The sequence below is a fragment of the Aythya marila genome (assembly GCF_965140915.1).
Source record: "Aythya marila genome assembly, chromosome: 9".
In the NCBI taxonomy this organism is placed as follows: Eukaryota; Metazoa; Chordata; class Aves; order Anseriformes; family Anatidae; genus Aythya; species Aythya marila.
Window position 1 is genome coordinate 17448309 of NC_139050.1, and position 19956 is coordinate 17468264.

General features: G+C 66.9%; 1 protein-coding gene across 6 annotated transcripts; it reads left to right on the forward strand.

Annotated features, from left to right (window-relative positions):
* Positions 1–1003: 1003 nt before the first annotated feature.
* On the forward strand, positions 1004–19251 carry EIF4G1 (eukaryotic translation initiation factor 4 gamma 1). Of its 6 annotated transcripts, none has more exons than XM_082767526.1 (33): positions 1004–1102; positions 3752–3860; positions 3952–4038; positions 5239–5259; positions 5844–6017; positions 6292–6391; positions 8225–8337; positions 9234–9326; positions 9409–9475; positions 9760–10716; positions 11631–11719; positions 11921–12107; positions 12429–12562; positions 12788–12925; positions 13142–13315; positions 13411–13608; positions 13843–13989; positions 14088–14324; positions 14405–14509; positions 14834–14987; positions 15077–15177; positions 15272–15374; positions 15466–15568; positions 15822–16078; positions 16156–16271; positions 16410–16582; positions 16709–16834; positions 16918–16999; positions 17200–17298; positions 17397–17531; positions 17623–17704; positions 17788–17928; positions 18042–19251. In XM_082767526.1, exons 2-33 carry the CDS (start codon positions 3786–3788, stop codon positions 18221–18223), a joined length of 4950 nt encoding a protein of 1649 aa, XP_082623652.1. In that variant the 5' UTR covers positions 1004–1102; positions 3752–3785; the 3' UTR covers positions 18224–19251. The 6 variants fall into 6 exon arrangements, with proteins under 6 accessions (XP_082623652.1, XP_082623654.1, XP_082623655.1 ...); XM_082767528.1 differs by having other exon boundaries at positions 15478–15568; XM_082767529.1 differs by having other exon boundaries at positions 12806–12925.
* Positions 19252–19956: the final 705 nt, after the last annotated feature.

Sequence of the window (19956 nt, forward strand, 5' to 3'; positions counted from 1 at the left end):
CCAAACCCCACTGTGCTCTTCCCAATCCCTACTGTTGTTTTCCCAAACCCTGCCCTTGTGTTCCCAGATCCCACTGTCCTGTTCCCAAACCCCCACTGTTCTATGTTCCCAAACTCTGCCATTCTGCCTCCCAAATCCCAGTGCTGTTTTCCTAAACCCTGCTGTTCTGTTCCCAAATCCCACCATTCTCTTTTCCCAAACCCTGCTGTTCTGTATCCCAACTAGCCCACTGTCCTGTATCCCAAACCCTGCCATTCTTTCCCCAAATCCCCCTATCCTGCGTTCCCAAACCCTGATGTTCTTTCCCCAAACCCCACTATTCTGCATTCCCAAATCCCACTGTTCTTTCCCCAAATCCCGCTGTGCTGTATCCCAAACCCTGCTGTTCTTTCCCCAAATCCCCCTATCCTATGTTCCCAAACCCTGCCCTTCTTTCCCCAAATCCCACTATCCTGCGTTCCCAAACCCTGCTGTTCTTTCCCCAAACCCCACTATTCTGCGTTCCCAAACCCCACTATCCTGTATCCCAAACCCTGCCCTTCTTTCCCCAAATCCCCCTATCCTGCGTTCCCAAACCCTGATGTTCTTTCCCCAAACCCCACTATCCTGTATCCCAAACCCTGCCGTTCTTTCCCCAAATCCCACTATTCTGTGTTCCCAAACCCCACTACCCTCTATCCCAAACCCTGCTGTTCTTTCCCCAAACCCCACCGTTCCCTATTCCCAAACCCCACTCCTCTCTATCCTAAACTTTCACCTCTCTTTCCCCAAACCCTCCCTTTTTCTTCCCAAACTCCCCCCGCAGCCCTACCCTGCTTCCCAGCGCCATCAATTACTCGCGTCCCCCCACCCCCCCCAATTCCCGCCGGCGCGCTGGGCGTGCCCACCCCCCCCATATCCCACGTGACCCCCCCATCACGTGCCCGGCGCGCCGGCGCCGAGCCCCGCCCCTTTTTTTTTTTTTCCCCTCTCCCCTCCCCTCCCCGTGGCGCGCCCGGCCCGGCCCCGCCCCGCCCCCTGCGCGCGGCGCGGCCCGGAAATGGTGGTGGCGGGGCGCCGAGCTGCGGCTGCGTCGGGCCGCGCGCGCTGAAGGAGACTGAAGGTAACGGGCGGGGGCGGGGCGGGCGCGCGCGCGCCGAGGGGGGGGGGGGGGGGGGGTGTGAGTGAGGTGGGGGGGGGGCCGCTGCCGGTAACCGGTTTCCCGCGCGCGCGCCCCGCTTCCCGCGCGCGCGCCCCGCGCCTCGCGCCGCCGGGCCCCGCCGGCGCCACCGCCACCGCCGCCGCCGCCACCACGTGGGCGCCGCCCCGCTGCTGGGGTTCCGCGCACCCCCCCCTCCTTCCTCCCTTTCCTTCCTCCTCCTCCTCTTCCTCCTCCTCCTCCTCCCGGTTGTCCCCCCGGTGCTGTGTCCCCCCCCCCCCCCCCCCCCGTGTGTCCCCGCCGCCGCCGCCCCGCCGCGCACGTGCTGCCGCCGCCGGGCCCCGCCGCACGTGGTGCGAGACCCCCCCCCTCCTCCTCCCTTCCTCCTCCTCCTCCTCCTCCCTCCTCTCCCCCTCCGCCGCCTTCCTCCTCCTCCTCCTCCTCCTCTTCCTCCCCGGTGCCGGTGCGCGGCGGGGCCATGGCGGCGGCCGGCAGTGACACGTGTCCTTGGCAGAGGCCGCCGCGGCGGGGGGGAGCGGCCCCGCTGGATGCGGCACCGGGCAGGGCGCCCCCACGCCGAGCCCCCTTTTCCCCCTTTTTTTTTTATTTTTTCCCCCTTCCCCCCCCGTTAAACCACCCCCTCCCGGTAAAACCGGGCCCGTTCCGCCGCCGGCCCCTCCCCACCCCCCCTTCCTCCGTCCCGCCCGGCCGCCAAGATGGTGCCGGAGCCCGGGGCCTGCCCGCAGCACCGGGGACACCGGGGGCACCCCCACACACCCCGGGGGGGGCTCACCGGGCTCTACGGGGGGGGCTGAGTCAGGCCCCGCCGGTCGGGCAGGTCCCGGGGCTGCGTCAGCCACCGGCACCGCCAGCCCCGGTGGAACCGGCTCTGAAAGCCCCGGGGCTGGGCACGGACACACGGACACAACCGGGGGGCTGCCCGGCTGGCGGCACCGGCACCGGTGGCCGAGCCTCGGTGGGCACCGAGCCGGTACCGGGATGCACCGGGGCGAACCGGAGGGCACCGTGGCGGAGGTCGTGGGGTGCCCGTGGTGCTGCTCACCCCACGGGGCTCCCCCAAAAATCCTCAGCGGGGCCTTGGCGAGACCCCGGTGCTGCCGGGACCCCCGGTGCCCCCTTCTCCCCGTGCCCCCCGGCACAGCACCGAAACCTCCCCGGCACCGGGCGGCTGCCACCACCCCTTCGCCGTGCTCCCCGTGCCCGGCACCGGGCAGCACCCAGCCTTCACGTCCCGGCTGGCGGAGCCGTACCCAAATCCCACAGCCCGGTGCCGGTGCCGTGCCCGTGGGTGGGGTTTTTGGGTGCTCCGGGGGCTGGCGGCGCTGCACTGCAGCACGCCCGGCTGGCCCGGCACAGCCTCGTGCTCCCGGCGGCCCTCTCCGCGCGCCGCCAGGGCTGCAGCCTGATTTTTTTATTTTTTATTTTATTTTTTTATTATTGTTATTTTTCCTCCCCCCCCCCCCTTCTTTCCTCCTTTCTCTCCAAGTCACTCGGATGAAAGGTCTCTGCAGGCCCGCTCAGTCGGCCCAGGTTTTTCCCGCGGGGGGGTGAGTATCGAGCTCGGTGCCGGGGGGCCCGGCTCGCCCCGTCCCCTCCGTGCCTTTGGAGTTCCTTTTTTTCCCCCCCCCCCCGGTGCTTTGAGCCCTTCCTCCCCGCTGGTTTTCGGGTGGCCAAGCCCCGCGCTGCCTTTTTCCCGGGGCCGCTTCCCGGGCAGGGGGTGCTCAGCACCCAGGGTGAGCGATGGGGACAAGGGGGGGGGGGCACGGGGGATGCTGAGCCCCCAAACCACAGCAGGATCGATCCCCGGGCTTATGGCTGGGGCTGCTTGTGAAGGCTGTTAAGGGTCCGGCACCCCAAATTATAGGGGGCGGCGTGGAGGGGGGCCAGGACGCAGGGCCTGAGGATCTGGGGCCGGATCCTGCCTGCGGTGCGGGGCCACTTGTGGGGTTGCCAGCAGGCGCCGTGCGGGGTGGCGAGGTGCGCAGCGAGCTCCCCTACCCGCTATGGGGTACGGGGGACCCCTGCTGTGCTATGGGGCCGGGGGGCGCCTCCCCCCACCCACCTTCCTGCCCGGGCGGCCTTTGCCCTGGGGCGGGGAGCGCGGCACCGGGTGCCAAGTCCCTCCCGGGTCCCGGCCGGCGTCGGGCGGGCAGGGCACGAGGGTGCCAGCCCCATGGGGCCGCGTCCCCGCGGGCAGGAGCGGTGGCGGCGGCGTGGGGACGGGACGGGATGGGACGGGACGTGGGAGCTGCTCCCTGCCCTCCCCGGTAGGCGTTTTGCGGCGGGGACCCATTGCCACCGGCAGGAACAGGTTGGGCCGGCCGGGGGAAGCGTTTTGTAGGTCAGCCGGGGTGGAGCCGGGTAGGGGCTGACGTTTGGGGTGCCCCGCTGTCAGCCCCGGCCCCCCGCAGCCGGGTGGTCACCGGCGGTGGGTGCCTCGTCCTCCCGTCACCCCGTGCCCGTGCTGCGGTCTGTCGGGCACGGCACGGCTCTGGTTTGACCCCCGTTGGGGTTTAGGGGCTGGGTTTGCCCCCCTTTTTATAGGGGCTGGTGCGGATAGGAGGTGCTGAGGGTATGGTCCTGTGCCCGCAGATAGCGAGGGGACCCTTATGTCCAACCCCATGAAATGAACAAAGCTCCACAGCCCACAGGAGGAGCCCCGACAGCCCCGCACCCTGCCCCTTCTCCCGGACTTCCACAGGTAAAGCCCCTCCGGCAGCTTTTTGGGGTCGGCTCTGCCCTCCCCTGCTGGGGATTGGGGCCGTGGTGCCGACCCCGTTCCCTCCCTGCAGTCGACGTTCCCACCCGCTCAGACGGCACCTGTGGTTTTTAACCCGGCACCGACCTCACAAATGAATACGCCTTCCCAGCCGCGACAGGTAAGGGGTTTGCCCAGGGGATTAAGGGGTTTAGGGGTTTTGGGGGGGCTCCTCAGCACCCCACGCACCTCTCCGGCGACCACAGCGATGCCAGGAGGCACCGGGGGGCACCAGGAGCCTGGTCCTGCCCTATGGGGCCCTTGTGCGTCTGCGAGGGGGGATTGTGCCCCAAATCTCCGTGGTGCTGCTCAGTTTTGGGGTCTCACCCCTCCCTCCCGGCCACGGGGTGCGGGGGGACGGCTGGTGGCGGGGCTGGCAGCGAGTGACCGCTCTTCTCTCCTTCCTCCCCGTCCCCTGCCCCTCGCTCTCCTCCTCTCTCAGTTTCCAGCGGGGCCTCGTGCTATTCACCAGCAGGTACTAACCAGCCCCTGCCCCGCATGCTGCGCGCCCGGCACCGCACGGAAACCCCCCCCCGGGGAACGAGGAGCGAGGGGGGAGCTGCGCCGAGCCCCCCGGGGTTGGGCAGGCTGGGGATACGGGGGGGGCTCCCTCTCATTTTGGGGGGTTTCCCTGCGGCGTCTCCGAGCTCTTGCATGCGGCCGTGCCTGCGCTAACCCCGGCCTCTCCTCCTGCCTCTACCCTCCTCTTCCTCCTCCTCCTCTTCCTCTTCTTCTTCCTCTGTCTCCTTCTGGGGGGGTCTCCCAAAGCCGTGGTGCTCCCCGGGGTGTCCCCGTGCCCTGCTGCTGGCCTGTCCCTACCCAAACAGCACCCGAACAGCACCTGGGGGGGGTTGTGCCGTGCCCCCAGTGCCCCCCAGAGGTTGTGGTGGTGCTGGGACCCCCCCAAGCTGTGTCCTCGAGACCCATGGGGGTGTCTGGATGCGCCCCCCTGATCCTGCCTGTGTCCGTCCCCCCCTTATACCCCTCTGGGAGCACAACCTGGGCCTCCATCGGCCTGGGGGGGGGACTGCTGGGGACAGGCCTGGCCGCGTCCCCCCCTGCGCTGGGGGGGACCGGCAGGGATTTGGGATGCCCCAGAATGAGTGGGTTTGGGACAAACCAGCACGGTTTGGGACACGGGCACGGGGCCAGGGGCTCCCCGCCGTCCTCTTTGTGCCCGTCCCCTCCCCGCACGCACCGACCCCGAGCAGGGGGGCTCCCCGGGGGGGGGTCTTTCCCCATCCCGCAGCCCCGCAGCCCCCGTGGCAGCAGGTAACCGCTCTCTCTCTCTTTCCCCTCTCCCCCGTGCGCTCGCTCTCAGGGCGGATTCAGGTCTCTCCAGGTAACGCTTCCCCCTCACCCTACCCGTGGCTGGGGAGGGGACACCCCCACCCCCCCCACACACACACAGAAACAGGCCCTTCCTCAGCGGGGACGGCACCCCTGAGACGCACTAAACCCCTTCAGCACCCCCTAAACCCGGCATAACCCTACCGGGAAGAGGAAGAGGAGGAAGAGGAGGAGGGAGGGGGAGGCCGAAGGGGAGCGGGGCAGGACTACAGGTCCCGGCAGTCCCCGCGAGCGCCGGCCCCGCTGCGAGGCACGCCGGGACCCCAGCTGCTGCGTGCGGCCGTGGCCGGGGCTGCGGGCGCTGCCGGCCCCGTGGGGCTGGGAGTGGGGCAGCGCCGGGCATGAGCTGGGGCGGATGGAGCCAGGCGGCCCCCCAGGTACGTGGGGGGGGGGCACGGGGAAAGGATCCGTCCCCATAAAGGGGAGTTCAAGGGGTGCTGCCCGCTCCCAATCCCCGCCCGGCGCCGCTCGCCGTGCCCCGGGGTGGGGTTTTTATGGGGTGAGGGGGTGCCGGTGCCGCGTCCTGAGGTTGTGTGTCCCCCCCCCTCCCCAATTTGTCTCCCCCCCCCCCTGCAGCATTTCTACCAGAACAGGGCCCAGCCTCCCACCAGCGCGTCCCGCGTGCAGAGCAACACGACGGCCCGGCCCGGCCCGCCCGCCCATGTCTATCCAGCCGCTTCCCAGGTGATGATGATCCCCTCCCAGATATCCTACACGCCTTCCCAAGGAGCCTACTACATCCCCGGACAGGTGAGGGATTGGGGTTTTGGGGTGGGAGGCGCGGGGATGTTGCTTGGGGTCGGAGATGTTTGTTTTATGGGGTGGAAGGGGTCCCGGGGTTCCCCGAGCTCCCGCTGACCCTATTGGGGTGTTCCCATCTCGGCATGGAGGCTGCAGGCGGTGCTGCCCCACAACCCGTTTGGGGTGCCACGGGCAGCCCCCCCATTTGTGGTTTGGGGGTTTTGGGGTCTGCCTGCGTCCTGCGGGGCCATAACCAGCCTTTTCTTCTTGTCCCCTGCTGTAGGGTCGCTCCACGTACGTCGTCCCGACCCAGCAGTACCCGGTGCAGCCCGGCGCCCCTAGTTTTTACCCTGGAGCCAGCCCCACAGAATTTGGGACTTACGGTACAGATCGGGGGGGGTTGCTTTGCTCACCACCACTGCTCTGTCCGCAGCACCCTGCCCCTTGGTCCCCCGCAGCCCCCCCAGTTTGTGGGCTGAGCACAGACCCCTCCACCCCCCCCAGGGCTCAGTGAGTACCTATTAACACCCTACAAACCGCTTTGGGGCGCAGGGGGAGTCCTGCATCTCCCAGCCCAGCCCCAAAAGCCCTGCCTCGCGTCCCACCCCTCCACCCGCCTCCCCCCGTTCCCAAATCGGGGCCGATTAATATTTAACCACAGGCCAGACTTTATCCCTTTCTCCCCCCCCCGGCTCCCCGGGAAGGCAGCGAGCAGTTGTTGGGATCTCGCCCCCTCCCCAAGCCAGCTGCAGCCCCCCAGGAGCAGGGCAGCGGGGTCGGGGGGGTGGCTATGGGGCCGTGGGGCTGTGGGGCCGGGGTCTGGGCAGCGGCTGCTCCGTGCCTGCCCCCTCCCGGAGCCGGGGAGCGGTGTTGGAAGCAGCCCCCCCGTTTGTTTTTTTTTTTCCTCCCCCCCTTCCTCCCCGCTCGCATGTGGCCGGCCGGGCTGTGACTATATTTAGGCTTGGTCCGTCCCGGGAGGCCCGGCACACGCAGAAATGTGAGCCCAGGCCTCCGGCCCGGCCCCGGCACGGCAGCAAAAGCAAAGCGGGGCGGAGATGGGTTTCTCCTGAGCCAGGTACGTGCCCGTCCTGCCTCCCCCCGAGACCCCGCAGCCCCTCGGAGCGAGGAGGAGGAGGAGGAGGAGGAGGAGGAGGCAGCGCTCAGGGCTGGCTGCGCCTCCGTGCTCGGAGCTGGGGCATCCCGCGGGAGCCCTGGGGTGGTTTTGTCCCCCCGCCTGCATTTTTGGGGTCCCCTCCTTCTTCTGGTTTTGGGGTGCGAGGCTTTTTTGGTGCCCCTGCTCCCCCAGCCTGGCCCCGGGGTCCTCCCCACAACCCCACAGCTTCCCCAAGGTGCTGCCCCGACCGCGTGCTGCCTCCTGCCCGTGGGGTCCCCCCAAGCTTCCCTCTCCCTCCCGCTGCCCCCCCATCAGCTGGGCTGGCCCCAAAACCCTCCTGGGCAGGGGAGGGGTGCCCGGCACGGGGCTGGGGCATCTCTGAGCGAGCTTCGGGCTCGGCACAGCCGGGAAAGTGCTGGAGCTGGGAGGAGGCCAGGGCCCAGCTGCCCCTGTCCCTCCCCGTGCCGACGTCCCTGTCGCGGTCGCTCCCTGCCCGGCCCTCCCGTGCTGTGGGGGGGATGCTCGTGGATCATTTGGGATGGAAGCTGCAGCTTTTAGGGGCTGTGCCAAGCCTGGAGCGGGGCCCAGCATTGCCTCCAGCCCCCCCGGCAGCGCTATGGGGTCCCAACGGGGTGCCCGAGCCCCCCGGGGCCGGGCTGCGAATGAATGGAGGGTGCGGACGGGGCTGCACGGAGCCGCCCTGGGGCTGCTGCTGCTGGCTCGGGGGAGATAAGGGACGAAGGGACGGGGCAGGAAGGCAGCCAGCCGCCCGCTGAGCTGTGGCTCCCGTGCCCAGCCATGGCCCAGCGTCCCGGAGGGGCCGGTGGGCACGCGGCGAGCGCCCGTGGGGCGCGGGCTGGGCGTGGGGGCGGCGCGGGGACGCCGTGCCTCACTCTGCCTCACGGGGAAGGAATTCGGGCGGGCCTGTCGGGCGGGTTGGGGTGAAGCCGAAGCCGGCCCCGATGCTACCGGGGTTCGCTGGAGGGAGGTGTGGGTTCCCCGCAGCTCTCGGCAGCCCCCCTTGTGTTTTGGGGAGCGGGTTCGGTGGGGCCGGCGGGGCGCTGCCGCTGACGCTCTTCTCCTCTCCTCTCCTCTCCGCCAGCAGGGGCTTACTACCCGGCCCAGGGGGTGCAGCAGTTCCCGGCGGGGGTCCCCACTGCCCAGGTCATCGTCAGCCAGCAGCCGCCGATCCCCCCAAAACGAGAACGCAAGACGGTAAGGAGCCAGCCCCCTGCCTGCGGGGATGGAGACGGGGACGGGGACAGTGCCGTGCGGGAGGAGCGCGGTGCCGCGGCCCCGTGCCGGGGGGCTCGGCGGGGGCCGGCGACCTTGGGCGTCCCGGCGGGCGGCGTTGTGCTGAGTCACGGCTCCCGGGGGGGCGGGGGTGCCGCGGCTGCCAACTGCTGTCTGCTCCCGGAGATGCCGGCGCTCGGAGGCCTCGCGCAGGGCCTATTTATAGTGGGGAGGCGAGCGGCCGCACGCCCGGCTTGGGGAGGGGGGGGAGCAGGAGGTGCTGCCGGGCCCGGGGGTGCTGATGGAGGGGTGTCGGAGCCGCCCCCCGGGCTGTGCGCTCCCGCTGGGTGTGTTTGGGGTGGGGAGAGGGAGAGCTTTGGGGTTCCTCTGTGCCCTGAAATGGGGTCCTGGAGCCGTGCGTCGTGCCCGTGCGCCCTGCAGCGCGGTGCTGCCGTGCCATGGCAAAGCTGTGGCTGTTTGTGGGGTGCCCGCAGCCCGGGGTCCCCCAGACCCTGGAGATAATGCCCAAACCGGTGCCTGGGACACCCCAAAACGGCTGGGAACATCCCACTGGCTCTGGCTGCCTGGCATGGTGCCTTTTGAGGCTCGCCCTGCCCTGTAGTGTCCCTTCCTGCTGCGCATCGGGGCAGGCACCCCTCTGCAGGGCGCTGTGCCCCCCTGGGGGGGAGATGGCACCCGCTGGTGTCCCTGAGCTGTTGTCAGGGCTGGTGTGTGTGGTGCTGGAGGAGCCTCTGGCCTCTCTGCTCCGAGAAGGGGCTGTTCTGGGGGTGTCAGGCCCAGGGAAAGGGGGAGGCGCTGGGTGCTGTGCCCCCCACCCCGCTGACGCTTCCCCTCTCTCTGCTCTGACCCCTGGGCAGATCCGGATACGAGACCCCAACCAAGGCGGCAAAGACATCACTGAAGAAATCATGTCCGGAGCAAGGACCTCATCTACCCCCACCCCTCCACAGGTCAGCGGGACCCCGTTTCCCCGCTGGGGTGTACGGGAGGTGCCCGGGGCCCCAGTTAACACCTCCCTGTTGGCACCCCTAGGCTGGAAGCGGTTTGGAGCCCCAGGCCAACGGAGAGACCCCTCATGTAGCAGTTATTATCCGGCCAGGTACGTGTGTGTGCTTGGGGGGGGCTGTGTGGGGCGTGCAGCCAGTTCACCTGGGGTCTTTCCCTAGACGTGGGGACCAGCGACCCCACTGTTGGACCCAGGAGAATTTTTGGGGGCTGCCTTTGCTCGCCCTGAGCATCAAAGGACCCGCGTTGTCCCTGTGCCATCTTTATCAGCTTGGTGCGGGTTGGCACATCCGTCCCTTCCCTTCCTGCTGGGACCTGGAGGGGGTCAGGGCGCAGCAGGGACCGGAGCCCCCCCCGTTAACGCCCCATCTTTTGCAGATGACCGCCCAAAGCCCGCGCTGGTGGTGAGCAAGCCCGTCTCCCTGGAGCCCAGCAAGTCGGCGTCGCCGTCGCCTCCCCCTCCCCTCATCCCCGAGGCGGAGCCCGTGGTGCTCTCGGACGTGACGCTGGTGCCGATGGAGCCCCCCGGGGATGCGGACACTAAAGTGGAGCAGGGCGAGGCGCCGCCCGACCCGCACCAGACGTTTAGCGCCATCACTACAGTGCCAGGGGCCGGGGAGCTGCCCCTCGCGCCCCAGCCCGACACGGACACGGCGGCCGCGGCGGAGGAGGAGGAGGAAGGGGTGGTGGAGGTGGAGGAGGAGGAGGAGGAAGAGGAGGAGGAGGAAGAAGCCGCCGTTCCCCTCCCGGAGCCCACCCCGCAGGCGCCTGTGCCAGCCGAGGTGCCGCCGGCACCCGTGTCCCCCCCGCTGCCAGCCGTGCCCCCGGTGCCGGCCGCGCCGTCGCCGCCGCCCGTCGTCCCGCAGGCCCCCGAAGCGCCCGCCAAGCCTGCCTCCCCCAGCCCCCCGCCGCCCCGGGAAGAGCCCTGCCCCGAGCCCGGCGCCCCGGAGCCCTCCGCCGAGGCTAATGGGGTTTTAGAGGAGTTGCCCGAACCCCTCCCCGAGGCGCCCGTGTGCCAGCCGGTGCCCGGAGCCGGAGCCGTGCCCGTGCCGGAGCCCGTCCCGGTGCCCGCCCCGGCTTCCCCCGTCGCCCAGCCCGAGGAGCTGCCCCTGCCCAACGGGGTGGAGGGCGCCAGCAAAGCGGAGCCGGGCGAGGAGCAGCCTGAGTCGGACGTCAGCCCCATTTCAGAGCCCGAGGAGCCGGCCCAGCCCGGCACCCCCACCTCCCCTGTGGCGGAGGAGGAGGAGGAGGAGAGCGAAGGCCCCGCCGAGGCCCAGGAGCGGAGCTCGAGCCCGGCCCCTGCCCCTTCGCAGAGCTTGGAGGCGACCGTGCAAGGTTCAGGATGCTGGGCTGGGGTTGTGGGGTGCCCCAATGGGGTGCCAGGCACGTGGGGATTGGGTGCCGGGTGGGGGAGAGGTCTGGGAGCGCACCCAGATGGGGTGCAGGAGTGTAGGGTGTGTGTTTGGGGGCGTCCTGGCTCACGAGGGGATGGGGCACGGTGGATTTGCACGGGGTGCCTCAGGTGGGGGTGTGTGTGGGGTATCGGGGGGCTATTTGAGGCCGTCCCGAGCCATCTGGGGGCGCAGGGAGGATGTGGGATGTGTGCCGTGCACGGGTGGAGATGTTCTTCAGGGGGACCCTGAGATTATGGGGTGTTTGTTCTGCGTGGGCACGTGGGAAGCACGCGGGGACCCCGGTGGAAATCGGGGAGCCGTGGGCTTGTGGTGCGGGGGGAAAGATGTTCCCTGTGAGTTGTTTATTTTTGAAGCGCTCGGCACAGGTGTGTGACTGCTCATGGGGTGCCCTGGGGCTGGGCGGGGGCGGTGATTTATGGGGTGTCTCCGTGCTGAGCACCCTGTGGGGTGCCAGGAGGGGATCGGGCGTCGTGGGCGCACTGTGCCTGGAGAGAGGGGTGGATAGGGGGTGTCACCATAAGGGACACCCTGCACAGGGACAGAGGTGCCACGAGGAGCCTGGGGGCTAGGGGAGGCTGTGGATGTGGTGCCACAGCGAGGAGGGGGCAGCGGGGCGGGTGGGGGGCCCTGTGCACGGTGTGGGGGGAATGTGTAGGGCCAGCAGGGCTGCGGGTGGGCACCGAGTGTATTTGGGGACAGGCTGTGCTGGGTAGCAGTGGGACTGCGTCCCCGTGAGCCCGTTGGTGTTACCAGGGCCTCGCTGGTGCCCTTGGGGTGTTTGGGGGGGGGACACTACATCGATGCCCACCCCTCACATCCCTTCCCCCCCGCCAGTCGCCGTGTCGGTGCCAAAGAAGAAGCGAAGGATGAAGGAGCTGAACAAGAAGGAGGCGGTGGGCGACCTGCTGGATGCCTTCAAGGAGGTGAGCGTCCCCAGGCACCCGGGGGGGGTGGCCCCCACGTCCCGGCCCCTCTTCGTGATGAGCTCTGCTTTGTGCCGTCGTGTCTGGGCCACTGATGCTCCGTGATGGTGTTGAGCGTCTGACGGGGACGGGACGGGCCCGGTGTGGGATGGAGGGGATGGGATCGGCCTCGCAGCGTGACCGCTGCCCCTTCCCGTGCAGTCGCAGATCAGTGACAGTGCCTCGGAGGCAGAAAACAAGCCTCCCCCGGCCGCCCCTGCCCGGGAAACGGAGGACACGGCCCCCGCCCGGCCCCAGGAGGAGTCGGAGGAGACGTGGGAAGAGAAGGAGGACAAGCTGGCCCCGGAGAAGGGCAAGGCAGGGGAGCAGAAGTACCGCTACAAGGAAGGTGAGCTGCGCCTCGGCCCCACGCACCCGCAGGGAGCCAGCACCCCAGGGTGCAGCGGTGGGGAGGGTGGCAGGATCCAGCTGCCCTCAACCTCACACGTTCCTCTTGTCTCGTCCCCAAACCTGGCACGGGGTAGGGGACGGAGGGTCCTGTGCAGGAGGCAGGGAGCTGGTGCCATCAGGCTTTGCATCTAACCAAGCAGGCTGGTGCTCACAGTTTGCCAGCCCGGGGCAGCTCTGTAGCTGTCGGGATCCCACCTCGCTGCTCCCCAGGGAAGGTACGGGGCCGCATGATGATTTCCCTTTTTTCTCCCTGCCGCAGAGCAATGGAAACCCTTGAACCCCGAGGAGAAGAAACGATACGACCGCGAGTTCCTGCTGGGCTTCCAGTTCATCTTCGCCAGCATGCAGAAACCCGAGGGGCTGCCCCAGATCACCGACGTGGTGCTGGACAAGGTTGGTGCGGTCCTGGGAAGAGGGGTACTGGGGGGGGGGGGCGGGCAGGGCTGGGCTGGGCTGGGCAGGGACCCGTGGCCGTGCCCTGGGTCCTGCTGCAGCGAGCCTCGTGCGTGAGCAGAGCCCGGGGGGGGCACTGCTGGGGGCTCTCTTTCCAGTTCCTCGTCCCGGCGCTGAGGCTGGGGGATGGATCCATCCCGCTCCTCTGCCCCCGGGCATCCTCAGCCCTGTGTACCTTCGCAGGCCAACAAGACCCCGCTGCGGGCGCTCGACCCCATCCGCCTGAGCGGCATGAACTGCAGCCCCGACTTCACCCCCTCCTTCGCCAACCTCGGCCGGCCCGTCATGGGCAACCGGGGCCTGGTGAGTACCCGTCCCGCTCCTCCTTCCTCCCCCGCTGCCTGTCGGTGATGATCCAGCCGTCGAGCTGCTGTGTCTGGGCCACTGATGTCCGTGATGGAGCTGAGGATCTGAGCCAGGCGCGCGGTGGCCGCTCCCGTCCCCGTCCCGAGGGGTTGGAGCAGAGAGATGAGGTTTTTTTTGTTGGTTTTTTTTTTTTTTTTTTTCTCCCCGTGCCAGCCCTCAGGCTTGGGGCCGCGCCGCTCCCAGCAGAGCCAGAGGAAGGAGCCTCGGAAAATCATCGCCACCGTGTCCCTCAACGAGGATGTCAAGCTGAACAAGGCCGAGAAGGCCTGGAAACCCAGCAGCAAGCGTGCCTCCGAGGAGGAGGATCCCGAGAACATCAAGACGCAGGTATTGAGTCTACTGGGAGCCGGGGCGGGCGGGCAACGAGCCCGGTGCCCTCAGGGGGATGGCATCCCCCCTCGCTGACCCCGTTGTCCCTGCAGGAACTGCTCCGCCGCGTCCGCAGCATCCTCAACAAGCTGACGCCCCAGATGTTCCAGCAGCTGATGAAGCAGGTGATGGAGCTGTCCATCGACACGGAGGAGCGGCTCAAGGGCGTCATCGACCTCGTCTTCGAGAAGGCCATCTCGGAGCCAAACTTCTCTGTTGCCTATGCTAACATGTGCCGTTGCCTTATGGGGGTGAGCGGGGCCTGGGGGGCTCTGGTCTTGGCTGGTGGGGGTTTGTGGAGGGGCTGTTGGTGAGGGTAGGTTGTTAATGCCTCTGTACGATGGGGAGTTCATCGGTAAGGTGAGGAAAATGGGGCGTGCAGCCGGAGGGTTGAGCCCGGAGTCGTGGCACGGAGGTGTAGGATGGGTTTTTCCCTGCTGGCTGTGTGGGGAAGGCAGCACTCATGCTCCCCGCTCTTCCCGCAGCTCAAAGTGCCCACGACAGACAAGCCCACGGTGACTGTGAACTTCCGCAAGCTGCTGCTCAACCGCTGCCAGAAGGAGTTTGAGAAGGACAAGGACGACGACGAGATCTTCGAGAAGCGGCAGAAGGAGATGGACGACGCCAGCGCCGTGAGTTGGGGCCTGGGCACGGGGGTGGGCTGCAGCTGTTGGGGGCTGCCACGGCGGGGCTGGGGGCTCTGAGCCGACCCCCCCCGTGCCCCCTGCAGCCCGAGGAGAAGGCCCGCATGAAGGACGAGCTGGAGGAGGCGCGGGACAAGGCCCGCCGGCGGTCCCTGGGCAACATCAAGTTCATCGGCGAGCTCTTCAAGCTGAAGATGCTGACGGAGGCCATCATGCACGACTGCGTGGTGAAGCTGCTGAAAAACCACGACGAGGAGTCTCTCGAGTGCCTTTGCCGCCTGCTTACCACCATCGGCAAGGACTTGGACTTTGAGAAGGCCAAGGTACTCCCTGCCCTGCCCTGCCCTGCCCTGCCCTGCCCTGCCCCTAGGAGGGATGTGACCGTGCCTCTGTCCCCCTGCAGCCCAGGATGGACCAGTACTTCAACCAGATGGAGAAGATCATCAAAGAGAAGAAGACATCATCCCGAATCCGTTTTATGCTACAGGATGTAATCGACCTCAGGCAGGTAAGGCACGGGGCCGGCTGTCCCCTCTGCCGTTGGTGTCCTCCGGGTGCCAGCACCCCGCTGGGGACACGGAGGTGGGTACGTGAGCCCCGGAGACACCATGCTACGCCCTGGCCCTTGGGTAGCATGGCAGCGGTAGCGGGCACACAGTAACTGGCAGCTGTTTAATGCAGAGGAGCTCCTCCAACAGAGCCCTCGAGCGCCAAAAGCTGCCACAGTCCGCGGGGAGCTGTGGTGGCTGCGGTGGGCTTCGGGGGCTGGATGGATAGGAAAGGGGGGGACGGCCTCTGAGTGCCCCCTTCCCTCCTCCCCGTCCCTCTGCAGCACAGCTGGGTGCCGCGGCGAGGAGACCAGGGCCCCAAAACCATCGACCAGATCCACAAGGAGGCGGAGATGGAGGAGCATCGGGAACACATCAAAGTGCAGCAGCTGATGTCGAAGGACAAGAGGAGAGGACCGCCCGGGCCGTCCTCCAGCAGTGAGTGCTCGAGCTGCGGGTGCGGGCTGCTCCTTCTGGGCACGGATCAAGGCCGGGCTGTGCCTGACTCCTGTGCCCTCGGTGCCCAGGTGGACGCAGCAGCCTGGTCGCGGATGACGGCTGGAACACGGTGCCCATCAGCAAGGGCAACCGGCCCATCGACACCAGCCGGCTAACCAAGATCACCAAGGTGAGGGCGGCTGATCCAGGCCGGATCCTGCCCCCCTGGGCACGGTGCTGGGCTCGCAGCCGACCCTTTTTTTTGACCCTCTTTCTGCCCGCAGCCTGGATCGATCGACTCCAACAACCAGCTCTTTGCGCCGGGCGGGAGGCTGAGCTGGGGCAAAGGCAGCAGCGGGGGGTCAGGCGCCAAGCCGGCCGACTCAGGTAGGAGGCGTGGGGCTGGGATCCTCCCCCTGGCAGTTCCTGCACCCGGGGACGTGCCGAACTCTGAGAACTCCCCTCTTTTCACGCCCAGCATCTGATTCAGGGCGACCGGCCACCAGTACCTTGAACCGCTTCTCAGCGCTCCAGCAGTCCGCCCCTGCCGACAGCCTGGAGTCCCGTCGCGTGGTGCAGAGGTGAGCGTGCTGCCCCGTGGGCTGGGGTGGGTGCAGGGCAGGGAGAAACCCCCCAAATGGGGCAGGGGATGTGCAGACAGCAGGCTCTGCCTAGGCTGGAATCATCCTGCGAGGGCAGTCGAGTCCTCGAGGAGGCGCTGGGGAGGGCTGGGGATTGGGGTGAGACTGCCTGGCCTCGTGTAGCTCCGCGGGTTGGGGTCAGGGCGGGTGGCAGTGCCCCTCTTCACCTCGCCTCCTTCCTCCTCCCGCCCAGGAGCAGCTCCAGCCGCGACAGGTCAGAAAAGGCCGGGGACAGAGGGGACCGGGAGTCGCGTTCGGAGAAGAGCGGCGACCGCCTGGAGCGCCCCGAGCGGGGGGAGCGGGGCGAGAGGAACAGGTCCGCCCTCACCAAGAGGAGCTTCAGCAAGGAGACGGAGGACAGGAGCAGGGAACGGGAGAAGCAGGGCGGCCCCGAGGCCGTGCGCAAGGCTGCTAGCATGACGGAGGAACGGGACCGGAGCCGAGAGCCCGGTGAGTTGGGGAGGATTTTGGAAGGGTCCTCGGGGGTCTGGGTGCCGGGCAGCGCCTGATCCTCGTGCTCCCCGCAGTTAAACAAGAGCCAGCAGCTCCCGCAGCATCGCCCAAGCCCACGCTGTCAGAAGAGGAGCTGGAGAAGAAATCCAAGGCGATCATAGAGGAATATCTGCACATCAATGACATGAAGGTGAGAGCCGCGGGTGGCCGGGCGCAGCACCCTATGGCACCCCGTAGGATGCCATCCGCTCCCCCAGGCGGTGGTGCCGGGGTGAGGAGGGGGAGCTGGGGCTGTCATGGGACGGCGCTGACCCTAATGTTCCCACAGGAGGCCCTGCAGTGCGTGCAGGAGCTGGGCAGTCCCTCCTTGCTCTATGTTTTCGTGCGGAACGGCATCGAGTCCACGCTGGAGAGGAGCACGATCTCCCGCGAGCACATGGGCGTCCTGCTGTGCCACCTGGTGAAGGCGGGCACGCTCTCCAAGGAGCAGTACTACAAAGGGTGAGGGAGACCCGGGCAGCCCCCTGGCTTTAAATCCATCCCAGAGACCTGGCGAGGCTCCTCCCAGCCGGAGGGCACGGAGCCTGCTGGATCCCAGCTGGATCCCAACCTTCCTTCGCCCTGCAGGCTGCGGGAGATCCTGGAGATCGCCGAGGACATGGAGATCGACATCCCGCACATCTGGCTGTACCTGGCCGAGCTCATCACGCCCATCCTGCAGGAGGAAGGCATCCCCATGGAGGAGCTGTTCAGGTGAGGGCTGCGGGGCTTTTTTTGGGGTCCTGGAGGGGTTCCCGGGGGCATGTCTAACAGCCCCTGCTGCTTGCGCCCCGCAGGGAGATAACGAAACCCCTGGTGCCCATCGGGAAGGCCACCACGCTGCTGGTCGAGGTGCTGGGCTTGTTGTGCAAGGGCATGGTAAGTGTGGGGTGCTCGTGGAGCTGCCAGCTCATGGGTTTGGGGGCTGGAAACCTTCCTGGGGGGTTAGCAGGGTTGGGGATCAAACCCTCCTGTGTCTGGGGGCCTGGCAGTGCCCCTTGGTGCGTCGGGGAGCTGGGTCAGCCGGTTGTGGGGTGGGGAGCAGCAGCACCCGGGGCTGACTCTGGGTTTTGTCGCAGAGCCAGAAGACCGCAGGCAAGCTGTGGCGGGATGGGGGCCTGAGCTGGAAGGAATTCCTGCCCGAGGACCAGGATGTCAACAAATTTGTCACAGAGCAGGTGAGGGGCCGCGTGGGGACCCCCGGCCCCGCTGTTGGCAGCGTGGCGTTCCCCTCGTGCCGCCCGTGACGGGTTTTCTCTCCCCCCTGCTCCCCCAGAAATTGGAGTACACGATGGGGGACAGCTCGGACACGCCGAGCTGCAAGGAGCTGACCTCAGAGGAGCTGTGCAAGCAAATGGACAAACTGCTGAAGGAGAACCCGAACAACCAAAGAATATACGACTGGATCGAGGTCAGGGCTGCGGGCAGGACACGCACGGGGGCACCCGGGGGCACCCTGCTGGCTCGGCCCCCTCTTATATCCCCTCTCATCCCTCCTGCAGGCCAACCTGAGCGAGGAGCAGGTCTCATCCAACATGTTTATCAGGGCCCTGATGACGTCCGTGTGCCATTCAGCCATCGTCTGTGAGTGGGGCTGACGCTGGGGTCACTTAGGGGCCACGGGGGGGGTCTCTCCGCCCGTCCCTCACACCTCTCCCGTCCCGCAGTTGAGAACCCGTACCGCGTCGACGCCATGGTCATCCGCAACCGGGCCAAGCTGCTGCAGAAGTACATGCGGGACGAGCAGAAGGAGCTCCAGGCGCTCTACGCCCTGCAGGCCTTGGTGGTGAAGCTGGAGCAGCCTCCCAGTGAGTGGCGGGGGGGTGGCAGGCGCGTCCCTGTCACTACGGGGTGGGTGGATGGGTGGGTGAATGGTGGCTGGGGAATGACACGGATCCCTTTATCCCCCCCCCCCCCCCAGACCTGCTGCGGATGTTCTTCGATGCCCTCTACGACGAGGACGTCATCAAGGAGGAGGCCTTCTACAAGTGGGAGTCGAGCAAGGACCTGTCGGAGCAGCAGGGCAAGGGGGTGGCCCTCAAGTCGGTGACGGCGTTCTTCACCTGGCTGCGGGAAGCCGAGGACGAGTCGGATAACAACTGAGAGCCCGTGAGGAGGAGGAGGAGGAGGAAGGGGGGAGAGAGAGAGAAGGGGGGGGCACCCCCGGGTGCGACTCCATCCCCTCCCGGCCCCGACCCCCTGGACTTGCTCTCACGCTGGGGTCGGGGGCCCCGCTGCGCCCCCCCTCTCGTTTTATTGCTCCTCTCCCTCCTCCCCCCGCCCCAGTTCCGTACTGGTTCCATACTGGTTCCGTACTGGTTTGTCACGGTGATAACGGATGGATGCTGACGGAGGTGGGTGGCACTGGGGGGCTGCTCCGGGGCCCTCCTTTTACCCCCCCCTCTCCCAGCCACGGGCACCCTGGGGCACCGGGAGCGGGGCCGAGCACCCCCAGGCTCACGTCACGGGGAGGGGGGACGGGACGGGGCCACGCTCACCCCCCCCCTCCTCTCCCTCCTCCTCTTCCTCCTCCCCACCTCTTGCTGAAATATAGAGATATATATATATATAAACTTATTAAATTTGGTTTGGGGACAGGAGTGTGATTTCTCCCCCTCCCCTGTCCCCCCCTATTCCTCCATCACTGCCTGGAGCCCCCCCCACCCCCCGAAGGTTTTTTATTTTAAATAGAAATCATTCGCCCCCCCACCCCAGCTCCTGCTATGACACCTTGGGGGGGGGTGCTGGGGAGGAGGGGGGGGCGACCCCTTCCCTCGGGGCCAGGCTGAGTCCCTGCCCCCCCCCTAGAGCCCCCAGCCCCCCCTCCAAAAACGTTCAAGGCCACAATTGGGCAAGCGACGGGGCGGCCCCGCATCCGCGTCCCCTGTATTTATAGAGCGCCGGATGTGACGAGCCGCACGTGTAATTATTAAAACAAGGATTCAATTACTGGTCACGTGAATTTGTAAATAATTATTATTATTTTTTTTTTTTTGCCTTTTTTTTTTCTTTTTTTTTTTTTCTTTTTTTTTTCTTTATGGAGTATTTAATTGAAGATTTAAAAAAAAAAAAAAAAAAAAAAGGCATCTTTTCACCTTAAAAACTGGAAATAAAAGAACATTGCTAAATAACGCGCCCCCGTGTGCCGCTCTTGCCGCCCGGCCCTGCGCCCCTCTCGTCCCGTGTCCCTTGGGCTGGCAGGGGGGGGGTGCCAGGCAGGGGCACCCCGAGGCAGACGGTAGGTACCCCCCCGGGATGGGCTCTCCGGGGGTTGGGTGTCTCTCGGTGTCCCCCTCCTTGCCACCTGGGGATGGGGGAATTGTCCCCAAATGTCCCTTTTCTTGCCCCTTTTCTTGCCCCTTTTCTTGCCCCTTTTCTTGCCCCTTTTCTTGCCCCTTTTCTTGCCCCTTTTCTTGCCCCTTTTCTTGCCCCTTTTCTTGCCCCTTTTCTTGCCCCTTTTCTTGCCCCTTTTCTTGCCCCTTTTCTTGGGTTCTGGGTAGTGGTGGGGTTGTGCCAGCGTTTGGGCATGAGATGGAGAGGGATGGAGGGATGGATGGTGGGGGGATAAAGCCCTTGGGGGATTTGGTTTTGGCGCTGTCCTGGTGTCTTGGTGCTGTGATGAAATTGGGGACGGGGTTTTGGGGCCCGATCCCTTTTGTGGCTGCTTGTAGGGTGTCCTGGGGCTTGGGGCTGCCCGTCCTGGTGTTGGGCTGCCCGTGCTGAGTCACCCTGGCCCTAGCCCAGCGTGCCCAGAGCATTCACCAGCTCCTGCTCTCCACATCGCAGCCTGAGCTGCAGCCCTGGCAGCGCTCGTGCTGGGAAATATTTGGCAGGGA